The 16597-nt window shown below is 32.1% G+C and overlaps 1 protein-coding gene across 1 annotated transcript; it reads left to right on the forward strand.

Moving 5' to 3' along the window:
* On the forward strand, nt 1-12149 carry LOC127700918 (uncharacterized). The gene is made up of 5 exons (XM_052204640.1): nt 1-99; nt 2540-2806; nt 8923-9195; nt 10009-10299; nt 11137-12149. Exons 1-5 carry the CDS (start codon nt 30-32, stop codon nt 11457-11459), a joined length of 1224 nt encoding a protein of 407 aa, XP_052060600.1. The 5' UTR covers nt 1-29; the 3' UTR covers nt 11460-12149.
* Nucleotides 12150-16597: the final 4448 nt, after the last annotated feature.

Below are 16597 nucleotides of genomic sequence, written 5' to 3' on the forward strand. Positions count from 1 at the left end.
TAGACAAGTGTAAATATGATCCGTCGAAAATGAATGATTTATTAAAAATGGTTTTTATTCTGGATTCTCTGAGTTGTTTCTTGGTAGGCTCTGTGTCAGGTATGTCAATAAAAATATTACATTGAGTACTATTATTCGTCGTTACAAATTCAAAAATACATCAGTTGAAAGAATGTTTACACAATTTATAACAGTATGTTTAATTTGCTCTCAGAAGTAAACATTTTTAAACAGTCATAAAGTCAATTGTACCCAAAAATCCAGACTAAGTTTTTGTATACTGATGATATTTTTAACAATGATTAGTACTTTTACAACAGTGAAAAAATAGATATCATAGTTAGGTAATAATAGAAATTGATACTGAATTTGCTCACATATATATAAATGAGTTGTGAAATTATAAAATAAGATAAGATAAGATACGATAAGATAATCTATATTTCAGACTCAAAAGGTTTATATTTACATATACATGACAAAACACATTGTGTCTAAACATGATACAATGTTAAAGGGGCATTAGCTACGAGATATAAAAAAATTAAAACTTGTTCAATCATTCATGAAAGTGAAATAGTGAAATAATAATTCACTTTTAGCAGCCAGTTTGGTTCAATTTTGTCAAAATAAGCTATGAAACATCGTTGATGAATTATTCACTTGCAAGTGAATAATTCTACCTCATTGAATCCGTATTCATGTAAACTTCAATTTAACCCCTTAGCTAGAGATGGGCTACGCATGAATTAGTCGTGTTCAGTTATTAAAAGGAAAAGAATGTCAACATTGAAAGTGAAACAATGGTAAACCATTTGATTGACTGATTCGATCCACAAAAACTTATTCTTATACATGTAAAAACGATGATTAACATATATTTTTAATCTATAATAGAAAATCAAACAGACCTAGAAAAATCCAAACGCACGAGTTCGTTATCTTTTTATATCTATATTTATATTTATATCGGGTTATATAACCGTCGGCAGTCTTCGAATGTCACCTCGATAGTTAATTAGATGGCGTCTAGACTAAAATACACACGAAATTCTGATACATATTATCGAGCCCATGATTTGTGAATTGTTTATTTTAGACTTTTTATAATTTGGATATACGTTTTAGTATGTTATAAATCAAATACGAGAATTTGAGTCAAATCGGTGAACATGAATGTGACAACTAATGCCCCTTTAAAAAATTTACAGTATTAATTATAGTTAAAAATGTCATTATACCATCCTCTTAACATGTCGAAGAATGCAATTAATCACTTCTTAGAATTGTATTAACCAAATGATTTTCAGATATTTTCAAGCGATTTAAAAAACTAAACATTGATAAACTAAAGTATCTTAATTTTGTAACAAGACTAAAGTGTTTCTTTTCTTACTTTTTGTTTGCTTGAAAATCCTTCCAAATTTTTCCTTAGCATTTCACAGGTGTTTTCCTGAACTGTTTATGATGTTACAGCATTAAATATACCCGAGGTACAGTCTATGAATAGAGTGTATGACGGCATGGTTTAATATCAGCACGGCATATACTTATTTTTTTTTCAATAACTGCGAACACTCTATAATACGGCATTTGGTTTTATTGTTTTGATTATTCTTGTGTTTTTTGTCATCTAGTAAATGGGTATTATCGAGTTACGTCCTTGGCACGAGTTGAAAGGAAGGTTTTTTTATATTCTGTTTTGTTTTTCTACTGATCCAGATTAAAAGGATACGATTTGAGTTATAATAAAACTTGATGAATTGATTGAACTTGAAAAAAAAATGAGAAATTTTGGGAATAATCACCCCCCCCCCCCAAAAAAATAAATAAGTAACAATAAAATTTAAAAAACTAAGATTAACTCAGTAATCCCGTAAGCGTAATAAACTACTGCTACCCCAGTGGTACCTGTTGTGCTGCTCATAACTGGTCAAGTTAAGTTGATAAGTCTACTCTGGGAATGTCGAGGAAAGATAACGGACGATATTGTAGCTACGACAAAGAAACATCTGTGGCAATATACGACATATATTGATATTTCATTTAAAAAAAAACTTGGTCATGATTGTGTTCGTTAAACTATCAAACGATGACTTTATCATTTAGGACTCTTGGTTTAGAAGCTCCAAACTATCAAACGATGACTTTATCATTTAGGACCCTTGGTTTAGAAGCTCCAAACTATCAAACGATGACTTTATCATTTAGGACCCTTGGTTTAGAAGCTCCAAACTATCAAACGATGACTTTATCATTTAGGACCCTTGGTTTAGAAGCTCCAAACTATCAAACGATAACTTTATCATTTAGGACTCTTGGTTTAGAAGCTCCACAATATCAAACAATGACTTTATCATTTAGGACCCTTGGTTTAGAAGCTCCGGGAGTTCGCTTCATAATCGTTAGTTTTCTATTTAGTATTTTACTGTGTTGTTTGTCTTTTTTCGATTTCCAATGATGCTGTCCGTTTTTCTTTAACTTATTATTATCTTATTATATCCTGTCATACAAACAAAGCCAATTCTTTATATTGCAGTCATACTATCGGAACCAGTTCTCACTTATGACAAACAACCTTTTGTGGGAGAGCGCATTCATTTTAATTGTTACTCAAGATATATAGGTGTTCCGTCTAATTTGTCTCCAAAAATTGAATATACATTTAACTACAACTATAGACACTCCATGGCCTCTTTCCTTGATATCACCCATTCCGAAAAGGGGAAAGATGTGTCCTGCCAAGCCTCCAATCAAGTTGGAGATTTATCAACCATCAGCAACGTCATTACTCTTGATCCATACTGTGAGTATGAAAATTTATTTTAAAATATTTGGCGTTGTTGTCCATTTTCTTATTTTTCTGTTTGTTTCGTGGAATTTGTATGACTTTGAAAACAAGAAGAAAAACTACAATCCCAAGGTTATACATATTTAGATATGAATTTTCTCTTTTCATGTATAATAATTGATTATCTACAGATGTGTCACTTGTTTGAAAGTGTATACTATGTGCAGACTTAGTAGTCGAATACATTTTTCAAAAAGTCCCAGGATTGTAATGCAACCACATAACATAGGCTATAGTATCTACCATTCAACATACGGCTACAGTATCTACCATTCAACATACGGCTATAGTATCTACCATTCAACATTCGGCTACAGTATCTACCATTCAACATACGGCTACAGTATCTACCATTCAACATACGGCTATAGTATCTACCATTCAACATTCGGCTATTGTATCTTCCATTCAACATTCGGCTATTGTATCTACCATTCAACATACGGTTACAGTATCTACCATTCAACATACGGCTATAGTATTTACCATTTTACATACGGCTATAGTATGTACCATTTTACATACGGCTATAGTGTATACCATTCAACATACGGCTATAGTATATACCCTTCTGCATACGGCTATAGTATATACCCTTCTACATACGGCTATAGTGTACTAGTATACCATTCAACATACGGCTATAGTATATACCATTCAACATACAGCTATAGTACATACTAATTAACATACGGCTATAGTACATACTATTTAGCATACGGCTATAGTATATACCATTCAACATACAGCTATAGTACATACTATTTAACATCCGGCTATAGTACATACTATTTAACATACAGCTATAGTATATACCATTCAACATACGGCTGTAGTATATACCATTCAGCATACGGCTATAGTACATAATATTTAACATACGGTATATACAATTCAACATACGGTTATAGTCTATTCAATTCAACATACGGTAATAGTACATACTATTCAACATACGGCTACAGTATCAGGGGAAGTAACGTCGAAATATCGAGGAGCGTTTGGTACAGTGATTTTATCATGATTTGGTCCAGTTGGACATGTTTTGGTTAGGTCACTCATCCATAGTAACTGCATCATTTCTCAACAAATAAACATACAAAAAGTAAATAAGAGATTTGAATCCATGTTTTACGTCACACTTTCAATATTTAAATTGGGTTGTTGAAAATTAACGCACGTAAGGCATGATATCGAAATTTGACATGGTTTGGTTAAGATATTGACATGGTTTTGTTAAGTGTTCCAAATTTTGTCATGGTTTTGATCACATTTGTCATGGTTTAGATAAAAATGATACATATTAGTTTCACGAAAATATTGATAGTTTGTTCAAATGCGTCGTAAACCCCAATTACACTGTTTTGGAACTCTTTTTCGTCTAAAATAATCTTCGAATGTTGTTAACGAATTATGTCAGGGATGTATAGATGAGCGACATTAGGAGTCAAAAGGTAAAGACCGGTAAACTTTGATTTGTTTTACCCTGGAATACTATGAGAACATATCTCTATTAAGTCGTATGCAAATAGACAGATTTGCATATCTGATAATTTTAGTGTACACACAAAACCGACCAATATGCCACTGAACGAAATATTTTTGAAACATTTCACGGTAGGCAGTACGTAGCCGTCGTTATATACGTTTCTTGTTGCAATTAAGCCATGTCTGTTTTTATTTCTTTTTGTGTGTTATTTCTATTTTATTTTGGGTTTTTGGCCGAGGGAAAGGTGTGCGTCATTCGAAAAAAATCAAATAAATCCTAAAATCAAACAGCTAGGCGGGAGAGAAAAACACACACACGAATATAAAAAAATGGACCAAAAGCTAAATATGCCAGACAGTTAATGTCAATATTACGCTAAAATTATTCTTGTTTTTTGTGTGCTTTTCTTAGTAAATTTAAATTTTGTAAAATACGCATACATTTTCTTTTCAAACCCAAAAATATTTCAGAAAAAACATATTTACGACTTAGTTTACAATTCCTCATAGGATTACAATTTCTTGAATTTCTATGGATTTTCCGAATATGAACGAAAATATGATGTGTGGTTGAAGTTAACTACACAGCAACCAAACGACAAAAACAACAACAAGACATCTAGAAGGCAAAAGTCTTCAACAATGGACAGGCACAATATATACAAAATGTCAAGTTCTAAATCGCCCCAAAACCTGAGATATCAACTATTGCTCGAGGCCAGATGGGGTATTTGGATTTTTTTAAAATTCTGTTTTTCGGTATAACAAAACACTTAATGACTGGTTATGAGAAAAAATAGCATTACATAATAAACTGTTTGGTAAAGAAGATCAGAGAATTGATATATAAAGATGCATGACTTAACCTAATTTTTTATTTAAGATGTAGAAAACCGACATGAATTCTTAATATAAATGCTTTTTGATATGGGGCATGATCTAGTAAAATTTAAAATACATGTCTTTATCATAAATATTTTTCGGGGATGCCTATAGATAACAGTATTGTGTAATTGAAAAGAAGAGAGAGAAAACGTCTGTTCAAAGGAAGTTAAAAACTATTGTTCTAAACGTATCTCCAATCTTTTTGTTCATATAAGAAAAGAGATGAAACATTACTGATAAAAAAAAATTCCAATAATTTGAACAATGCATACGGAAGAAAAGTTCAGACTCTATGTGTCAGTTTCCTCTACTAAACTTGATATACTCCGAAAGTATGGCAACGCCTTCTTGTCTTCATATTTTGATATACTCCGAAAGTATTGAAACGCCTTCTTGTCTTCATATTTTGATATACTCCGAAAGTATGGAAACGCCTTCTTGTCTTTATATTTTGATATACTCCGAAAGTATGGAAACGCCTTCTTGTCTTTATATTTTGATATACTCCGAAAGTATGGAAACGCCTTCTTGTCTTCATATTTTGATATACTCCGAAAGTATTGACACGCCTTCTTGTCTTCATATTTTGATATACTCCGAAAGTATGGACACGCCTTCTTGTCTTCATATTTTGATATACTCCGAAAGTATGGAAAAGCCTTCTTGTCTTCATATTTTGATATACTCCGAAAGTATGGAAAAGCCTTCTTGTCTTCATATTTTGATATAATCCAAAAGTATGGAAACGCCTTCTTGTGTTCATATTTTGATATACTCCGAAAGTATGGAAACGCCTTCTTGTGTTCATATTTTGATATACTCCGAAAGTATGGAAACGCCTTATTGTGTTCATATTTTGATATACTCCGAAAGTATGGAAAAGCCTTCTTGTCTCCATATTTTGATAAACTCCGAAAGTATGGAAACGCCTTCTTGTCTTCATATTTTGATATACTACGAAAGTATGGAAACGCCTTCTTGTCTTCATATTTTGATATACTCCGAAAGTATGGAAACGCCTTCTTGTCTTCATATTTTGATATACTCCGAAAGTATGGAAAGGCCTTCTTGTCTTCACATTTTGATATAATCCAAAAGTATGGAAACGCCTTCTTGTCTTCATATTTTGATATACTCCGAAAGTATGGAAACGCCTTCTTGTCTTCATATTTTGATATACTCCGAAAGTATGGAAACGCCTTCTTGTCTTCATATTTTGATATACTCCGAAAGTATGGAAACGCCTTCTTGTCTTCAAATCTTGATATACTCCGAAAGTATGGAAACGCCTTCTTGTCTTCATATTTTGATATACTCCGAAAGTATGGAAACGCCTTCTTGTCTTCATATTTTGATATACTCCGAAAGTATGGAAACGCCTTCTTGTCTTCATATTTTGATATACTCCGAAAGTTTGGAAACGCCTTCTTGTCTTCATATTTTGATATACTCCGAAAGTATGGAAACTTCTTCTTGTGTTCATATTTTGATATACTCCGAAAGTATGGAAACGTCTTCTTGTCCTTATATTTTGATATACTCCAAAAGTATTGAAACGCCTTCTTGTCTTTTAATTTGATATACTCCGAAAGTATGACGGCTTCTTGTCTTCATATTTTGATATACTCCGAAAGTATGGAAACGCCTTCTTGTCTTCATATTTTGATATACTCCGAAAGTATGGAAACGCCTTCTTGTCTTCATATTTTGATATACCGATTTGTGTTATTCTCTCATGTTAATTTATATAAGAATAAGAATATTTATTGAATCCAATTAAAGGATCCGTTTCCGAGCATATACATATATATAGTATTAATTATACAGTAATTTTTAAGATATATTACATTAAAAACAAATGTTTAAATAACTATACTCCATATCAGATGGTGTTTGAAAATAAATAAAATAGAATATTAACCCTCTCCAATACATAAAACATAAACTACATTACTACATGTATATTTAGTTTCTGGAATGCAAATTTTTTCTTATTTCAAAACAAGTACTAATAAATCTTGACACTGACAAATTAACATTTTCAGACTAACTGGACATCAAACTAATAAACTGTTCGTACTTTTATGAATATAAAATACATGTACTTATTGAAGTAATGAGAATTGCATTATAAGTAAAAGAGAGGCGAAAGATACTAGAGAGACATTCAAACTCATAAGTCGAAAATAAACTGACAACGCCATGGCTAAAAAAGAAAAAGACAAACAGACAAACAATAGTACACAAAACACAACATAGAAAACTAAAAACTGAGCAACACGAACCCCACCAAAAACTGGGGGTGATCTCGGGTACTCTGGAAGGGGTAAGCAGATCCTGCCCCACATGTGGCACCCGTCGTGTTGCTCATGTTAGTACAAACCCGGTAATAAGACTAATTCGGTAGGTCACATTCGGGAAAATGGGGACGGGATTGTAGTTACGACATTAGGAACATATCTGCTATCATCTGTGAAACGGATATTCCATAACGGTCAACCAACTCGTGATCAAAACAAAACAAAAGTACAAATTCGACCACGTCATTGCAGGTAAAGCATTCAAATTAGGAAAATAAATTAAGAAGTTCATTTTACTCATGCTTTGACTAGTTAAATGTTTTCGGGAGGGGAAAATTAATTTTATTTGCTTTTTGGGAAGATACGAGTTGTCATCTTTAAACAAGTAAGATACCGTTGGATATGTAACATTTACAAAGTATAATCAGTGCAAAAATCATGATGTACTGTAAAAAAAGAAAAAGAAAGAAGCATTGATAATGTAAATTTCTGGAAAGCATGATGCTAACATGGACAATAAGTATTATTGCATGTGATTTGACCAACCTCAGCTTAATTTTACATGATTTGAATAATTTTCATTTAGTTATGACGATAAACGAATCACTGAATTTTGAGTAAAAGCCGTAAATGTTCTTAGTACGTTCGATCAGCATTTCTAAACATTTATTTTACCCTGTTGTTTGACTAAACTGATGTAATTTATCTTAAATTTGATTACATATGCAGAACTGCACGTATATTTGCTCAATATATGATAAAGCGTCTTAACCATGACTCAGTGCATAGTTCAATATCAGTACGACCCTTATTTCTTATAACCATTCGGTGTTTTAATTACACATAGTTAATATGGATCATATAAATAAAAAGATGTGGTATGAGTGCCAATGAGACAACTATCCATCCAAGTCACAACGGGTAAAAAGTAAACAATTATAGGTCAAAGTACGGCCTTCAACACGGAGCCTTGGCTCACACCGAACACCAAGCTATAAAGGGCCCCAAAAAGACTAGTGTTAAACAATTCAAACAAGAAAACCAACGGTCTAATCTAATATATAAAAAACGAGAAACGAGAAACACTTATGAACCACACCAACAAACAACAACCACTGAACAACAGGCTCCTGACTTAGTACAGGTGCATAAAAATGCAGCGGGTTTAAACGTTTTAACAGGCGTCAACCTTCACCCTAACCTGAAACAGTGGTATAACATTACAACATAAAAAGACACACAATAAAATATCAATTGAAATGGCTTAACTCGATCAAAAAGACAATACACAAAAACAAGTAAATATACACTGAACGAATAAGTTTGATCTATGACACAATATAAATGCCTATTATTCATAGATTGATATTTTCAACGTTTTTCACACTTGAACAACAGATGGACCTGAAGACATTAAAATAATACCTGCAGGTAGTGTTTACAATGTTACTGAAGGTGAAACAGTCTCGCTTGTCTGCTCAGCAAAATGTTATCCTGGATGCAATTATGTATGGAAATACAACACTGATATATTCAGACAGTACAGAACAGGCAGCATTCTTACAATACAACATGTTAATCGGTCACATGCTGGAGAATATAGATGCCGTGCTGATCACATCAATAACTCTCAAAGATTCCAAAGAATCGACAGAATCATCAATGTCCAGTGTGAGTTTTAGCATTAATCTGTATGTACATGTAACATAAAAGAAAAAAAGTAAAAAAACAAAAACACCGAACTCCAAGGAAAATTCAAATCGGTAAGTCCCTTATCAAATGGCAAAACCAAACTCTCAAACACATCAAACGAATGGAAAACAACTGTCATATTCCTGACTTGGTACAGGTACCTCCTTATGTAGAAAATGGTGGATTAAACCTGGTTTTATAGCTAGCTAAACCTCTCACTTGTTTATCTAGGAGTTTATGCTTTGTCTACATAGGTTGCTGTATGGAACTAGAGTTTGTTCAAATCTTCATGACTACGGGTTTAAACGTACATAGCAAATGTAATCATGATTTAAGAATTGTAGCAATATAAAGGTTATTCATTTTTTTTCAGAGAAAAGTGCTTGTGTGTATGTTCCTTTAGCTTGCTTTGTTGACATTGGTGCTAGTAGTACCAGTATCAGTTGACTAGTGATTGTTCTATTGTTATCTATGATTACATTTAACTTTAAAATAAGACAAGTTATTACATTTAATCGCAAATGAAGGTTGACTTTATTTCAAAAATGTTTTAATATATTATATCAAATAAATAGGCATTCAAACAATTTAGTTCGAATTATATAAAAGTAGACTTGGGCTTATTTGCTTAACGGCACGTACCGTTATATAATTAAGTGGATGCACAATGTGTTTGAGCTCAAGTTAATGACAAAACACATAAATTATCAATTCATTTATATATCCATATTCATAATCGTCATGCATGTGCTGTGATAGATAATTTAACCATGTTAATTCTTGTATCTGAAGGTCGACCAGCAAAACAAGTGACAGTTTTGAATGGTGAAATATTCACAAAACTCAATAAGAAAGAGGTTGTCGAAATTTCTATTGAATCTGATCTGGGACCAAACATTACGTGGATCGACGATACTGGTTATAAATGGGAGAGTACTACGGGGATGGACAATTTTAAATTCAACTACACGTCATTTTTAATGGCAGAGAATTTATCAGACTTTGGCACATATGGAGTACAGATCTGCAACAACAATTGTTGTATAATAGAATTTATTCACTTAAAACAAATAATCAGTCCAGGTAAACAATTTGTTTACGATATTTTTAAGATCTTTTAATATAGGGTAACTATGATTGCCTATGAGACAAATTTCCACCACAGACCAAAGGAGGTAGATGTTAGCAACTATAGGTAATCGTACGGCATTCAACACTGAACAAAACCCATACCGCATAGTAAGTTGTAAAAAGCCCCGATATGACAAATATAAATCAAAGCAAACAAGAAAACTAACCATCAAAAGAAAAACAAATATGATATAATACTAAATTGCTTGCTCATGACTTGGGACCGGCACAAACAGAATGTATTGAGTCGAGTTTCATTGAGGCGTAATCCATTAACATTAGAAATGCTAATTTTCGGTACATATGATAGGAATAAAGGTCTACCTGACACTAGAAAGAAATATTTTATATAAAGTTTATGTATCACACGGTTGGATCTGAAGGCAGTATACGAAATACCTTCAATCTCAAAAGTTCAGAAGCAGATACAAATACATTGGGAAGAAAACAGTTGATACTGCATTGGATCCAATAGGAGTGACATCAAGGGTCAATATCATTTTTTTTATTATCCCGGTTTCTACAGATCTTTCAAGATTTTAACAGACTGAAAGAAAGAATGGTCGTCTTCCATCCTTTGATAATAACAGTTGTTAATTTAGTTCCATGCAAAAAGAGTATAACAAAATACCGAAGTTCAAGGTAATTACAAAAGGGCAAGTCCATAAAAACTGACAAAGTCAAACGTTATCAATCATCGGAACAAAACAAAGATCGCTGCAAGAAAAATAAGATAATTTTAACTGCCAAGTGCTTGAATGAATTAATTATAATATTACTCTATTCCAGATAGCTTTGAAATTTTAACTTATATGGCTCCTACAGGTATAGCAGCTGGGCTTTGTGTACTCATTCTAGTTACCGGTTTGTTGTGTAACAGGAAAAGGCATGTTAGTCAGAGAACCATCAAACTGGCACCTAATGTCGAAGACAAACCGAAACCAAGTGTCCACAGTGATGAAGCTGACGAACCTTACTACGAAAATAAAAATACATTAAAAGTAAATGACCACTCTGTGGTAAAAGATAATTCATACGAAAATTACGAACATTTAACGGAAGACATGAATTACCATAACGAGGGGGAATACACTAATTTAGGACAAAAATAAACATCAAAGAAGAAGAAAATGGAATGAAAAATTGATCAACATTTCAGAGTTGGAACCTAACTTTTTATAGGAACAACTTTTGCATAAATAAGTGATGAAAACACATGATTTTTATCAAGTTATATCGGTTTTATCATCACGTTTAAAGGGTCTGTTTTAACAACACACAACACGTGTAGACCTATTACACTTGTTAGAGCAATGCATACAGATTGTCGTATGTACCACATGTCACTTCAGGAAAACTTTTTTTGTCTTTCTGATCATTTCTGTCTATTGAAAATGTCGCTATCTGCCAACTGCACATTCTGAATTAGCATTACAAACTGCAATTCGCATAATATTGCAAGTTCTGTTCTCAAAGTCAGATTTTGCTTTGCTAGCCAAATGCGTAGTGTAGAATCTTCATGGATATGTAAATTTTTTCTTTTGAATCAAATAAATTGTTTAAAGTATTTCATGGTTCAATTGTACACTAATGTAAATTCAAAGAAATATAGGGTGATTATTAAAAGAATCGATAACGGTTTTTTCTCCGTAAATTTCACGACACAGCGTCTGTAACATCTTTACTTCGATAAGATTTTATATGATATTATGATTATTTATAAAGTAATTATAGAAAAATAGAAATGTATTAAAATGACTATGTATAAAATAAAATAAGTTTTACTGTATATTCTCCCTGGATATTCAGTAATAATTGTGTGTGGCAATCCAAAAGTGTGTGTGTGTGTGGGGGGGGGGGTTGAGCGTTGGAATCCCCCTTTTTTACGATCAATTCTTTTGAATGGGGTCATATGGCTGGAACCCCCCCCCCCTTTATCCTAGGTTGGCACCCCCTTTTAAAAATGGCTGGATCAGCCCTGGGTGCCATCATTATCTTCAACAATCCAAACATTAATAAATCTATTTTTATGATTAAGACTTAGTCCAAATGTAAACTATATGTTTTAATGTATAATTTACATAAAAGTTCTTTTGATATATGTTTTTTAAGAAATTGTCATATGGGATTAAAATTGTAGCTTCAAGCTAAGGAGTATTATAATGTTTTTTTTTTTATTCAAAATAGATGCTAAAGATTTTTTTCGCTATTGGAATTTCCTGAAATATGTTTTTGTAAATATGTCTTGAAACAACTTGTAGAAACCCCGCTCGTCACACCCTGTGGTCAAAATCCATTGTTATTCGTAACAATAGATCTATTCAATTTACACTTGTTTCAGAAATAGAAACTGTGAAGTATAACAATAGAACTGGGGTGTAAACTGTATGATACAACATTTAAAACCCACAACCTGCATGGGTACATAAAATAAACACATTTTCTTCGGACATTCTTTATTTGCAATACATTACGAACATCAAAGTCATCGAAAAAAGGTTTTTACAAAAAAATACCGAACTCCAAGGTAAATTAAAAAAAGGGGGAAGTCCATAAAAACTGAAAATAATCAAACGTTAAACTTTATCAACCAACGGAACAAATGGGAAACAAATGTCATATTCCTGATTTGGTACAGGCATTTTCAGAAGACAATTTTGGGTTAAAACTGGTTTCAATAATGTCACTACGCGAGTAAATAGTTATGCTAAAATTAAAAAAATTAAAGCTGTGCATATTTTCATTTTTACTGTAATAGCCTGTGGAAGTTTGAGAAAATATACTAATTTTTTAATTTGATATTTTTAACAAATTTCAGAACAAGTTAAAAAAAAACTGGACAACAGATCTGTATGATTTTTTGAAGATAAATCATAAATGATTTCCCAAGAACCCATCCTTATCAAAAGTTACGTTTTTGTACATGGGATTGCTCGAGTGATCATTTACTCCTAATTCTTTGGCTAGCTGTAAAACCAGGTTTAATCCACCATTGTCTACATAAGGAAATGCCTGTACTAAGTCAGGAATATGACAGTTGTTTTCCATTCGTTTGATGTGTTTGAGCTTTTAATTTTGCCATTTGATGAAGGACTTTCCGTTTTGAAGTTTCCTTGGAGTTTGGTATTTTTGTTATATTACTTTCATAAGACACTCGTAGTAATAAGATTTACAGACAAAACAATATTGTTAGAAGTTAAGAACAACAACATATTCATAATGAAGAGACTTTTTAGATATTTCACGCCTTCTTTGTCTCTGAATAAGGACTTGGGTTTAACATATACACAATTTTTCAACTTGTGGATTCTACGTTGTGTCAGCGACCTAATTGCTTTAACCAATTCTATCAGAAAGATGGTTACAGCCTCGTTGTTAACCTGATATATTTATGAAGGACTAGTTAAACTGTCTTCAGATAATAAAATTGTCTTATATTTAAGAAGTCTACATGTTATGTTAGTTATCCTTTTTTCAGCACGCAATTTGAAGGTCACCTTCTTGAGAACAGACAGATACAACGTAGTTTCTTGGTTAAGGGTATTTAAAATGGGCAAAAGATACTAAAGGGAAATTCAAATTCATTAGTCGATATAAAATGACAATGTCTTGGCAAAAGAAAAGGACCAAAAGACAAAAACAACAGTACACAAAACACAACATAAAAAACTAAAGAATGAGCAACGGGAACCTCACCAAACATTGATTGAGGTGCTCCGGACAGGTTCTGCTGAACATGCGGCACCTAAGTTGTTCTTTCACATACAGAGGAATTTTTACAAAAAATTGTAAGATTTTTGAGTAAACATATCTTTACAGTATCGTATATCATCCCACCTTTTCCTATTCATTAATTTTAAAAGGCAACACAATCTGTTAATTTGAGTATATTCAAAAAAACTCATAATTCTTAAATAGTGAACTGAGACGAGTCCTAACACTTCATTTCCTGAAGGAAATAGGCTTAAAGTTACTATTATAAATTAAATCTGTTTTAGCACATCCTTAGAACTTCTCGTCCAATCAAATTGCTTGCATTTGCCTTCTAAGTTTCATAGTACATACTTTTTCCGTGTACGAAGTAACTATGTATGAATGACCACAAGGGTAAGGTTTCATTGTGTCGTAATTAAGATATTAAAAACAAAAAATGCCAGTGGCTATTTTGGAATAAAATGTTGTGTCCCAAATTTGAAATAAAAAAAAACTATAATTTTTGATCTATCGCTAGACTATCTATGGGCACGGCACATATATCTGTATTTTTCAAATTTATTATAGCTTTAGTTTTACTGTGTAATTGAAGAACATTTTTAAAAAATGTAAAGCTCCCACTGCAATTTAATTATGTATGCCTGTTTTTTGGTCAATTTATTATGTCATCTTACCATGTAATGCAGCACATGTAGTAAGACACCGCTTTATATCAATATACATACTTACATCAGCAGATACCATCTTTTCAATTGGGAGTCAAGAGCCTTTTAAAATCACATATCTTTATGTGTGACTGACTATAAACCGCTAATTTCCCAATTCATGTTTGCGGCATTTATAAACTCATGATCTGGTAAATCATTGTCACAAATTGAACAAATACGATAGCTTTGATACTAGTGAGTAAATTTACAAAACATAGTTAATGAACTCCGGTTTACAAACACCTGTGAAACAAATATTAGGCCAAAATAAACTATCAATAGACCAATTAAAAGATTACTAAAGTTGTAAATATGTGCTAAATTGGATAGTCAATGGAAAGATATATACTGTGAAATTAAGTGCTCGGGGTAAGCCCACCGCTCTAAATTGCATATAATATAACTTTCCATAGACTAACCGATACATAGATAATGCATATTTTAAGGTGTTTCTTGCCGTATAACACACCGAGGGGTGACAGGATTGAACAAATGAAAGTCCGACCGTAGGGAGGTCTTTTTGGGCAATCCTGACACCCCGAGGTGTGTTATACGGCAAGAAACACCTTAAAATATGCATTATCTATGTATCGGTTAGTCTATGGAAAGGTATATTATATGTTGTTTCAGAAATAGAAACTGTGAAGTATAACAATAGAACTGGGGTGTAAACTGTATGATACAACATGTAAAACCCACAACCTGCTTGGGTACATAAAATAAACACATTTTCTTCGGACATTCTTTATTTGCAATACATTACGAACATCAAAGTCATCGAAAAAAGGTTTTTACAAAAAATACCGAACTCCAAGGTAAATTAAAAAAAGGGGGAAGTCCATAAAAACTGAAAATATGCATTATCTGACTTATATACCGTCAAAAAATATTATTTTCTGCAAAGATTTGCAGGATTTGCATCCTATTTTACCAACTACACTAATGTGGGATATTCTTTTCTGGTGCGTTCAGGTTAATACGCCTACGGCTCATTTATAATGTGAAATAAAACTCACTAATTAATCTAGTTACAATAACAATATTACTGTAACTGCATGAAGCAAGACACAGATGAATTGTTAAGGTGTATGAAAAATACAAGTCACTTTGTAAGTAATTTATTGTGTCAACTTAGTTTATGAAAGCGGATGCTATGCTTTTTCTTTTTTTTGATGACGTTTTTCATAGTTCAAATTTCTCATAATGTATTACATAAACTTAAAAAGAAACAAAATTGGATCGCTGAACTGTGTACTCTTCGAAAAGCTTTACCCAAAAGTTGGATCCAAAAATTAAAGAGTAATATATCAAAACATACTAAAATCAACATAACACAAGACATTAAAATGTTTTGTAATGGATTGTATTACAATCTAGACAAAATTAAGTTTAAAGAAATTTATAATATTATAATCAGGTCAAATAAAGAGCTTCCAGTAGGTTTTTGCTCATGGAAAAACCAATTATCATGCGAAAATGTTATTTATTTCATTAAGAAAAATCTATCTTTTACCTTTCTTTTTTTAAAAGATAATAGATTAAAAATGTTCAGATGGAAACTACTGCATAATATTTTAGCTATCAACCATAATCTGTACCGCTGGAAAGTAGTTAACAGCGAAAACTGTGAGATATGTTTCAAATCTGATAGCTATAATCATTTCTTCTTTGAATGCACATGGGTAAAAAATTATTGGACATTACTACACAAAATATTTATGTATCTCAATATTGGTCAACATGTTTTTTGTCTTAAAAATCTTGTAATAGGATACAAAATTGAAGATGTTGAATATTATGTACTTAATCATATTATTACAATTGTTTGC

Source organism: Mytilus californianus, unplaced genomic scaffold (genome assembly GCF_021869535.1).
Source record: "Mytilus californianus isolate M0D057914Y unplaced genomic scaffold, xbMytCali1.0.p SCAF_5, whole genome shotgun sequence".
Taxonomy (NCBI): domain Eukaryota; kingdom Metazoa; phylum Mollusca; class Bivalvia; order Mytilida; family Mytilidae; genus Mytilus; species Mytilus californianus.

Bases quoted from the DNA above. Each gene is read 5' to 3' on its own strand.
- LOC127700918 (XM_052204640.1), top strand. From the start codon at position 30: ATGAATGATTTATTAAAAATGGTTTTTATTCTGGATTCTCTGAGTTGT. The intron at 2,807-8,922 runs GTGAGTATGAAA...CTTGAACAACAG, and splicing joins CATTACTCTTGATCCATACT to ATGGACCTGAAGACATTAAA. The intron at 10,300-11,136 runs GTAAACAATTTG...ACTCTATTCCAG, and splicing joins AAAACAAATAATCAGTCCAG to ATAGCTTTGAAATTTTAACT.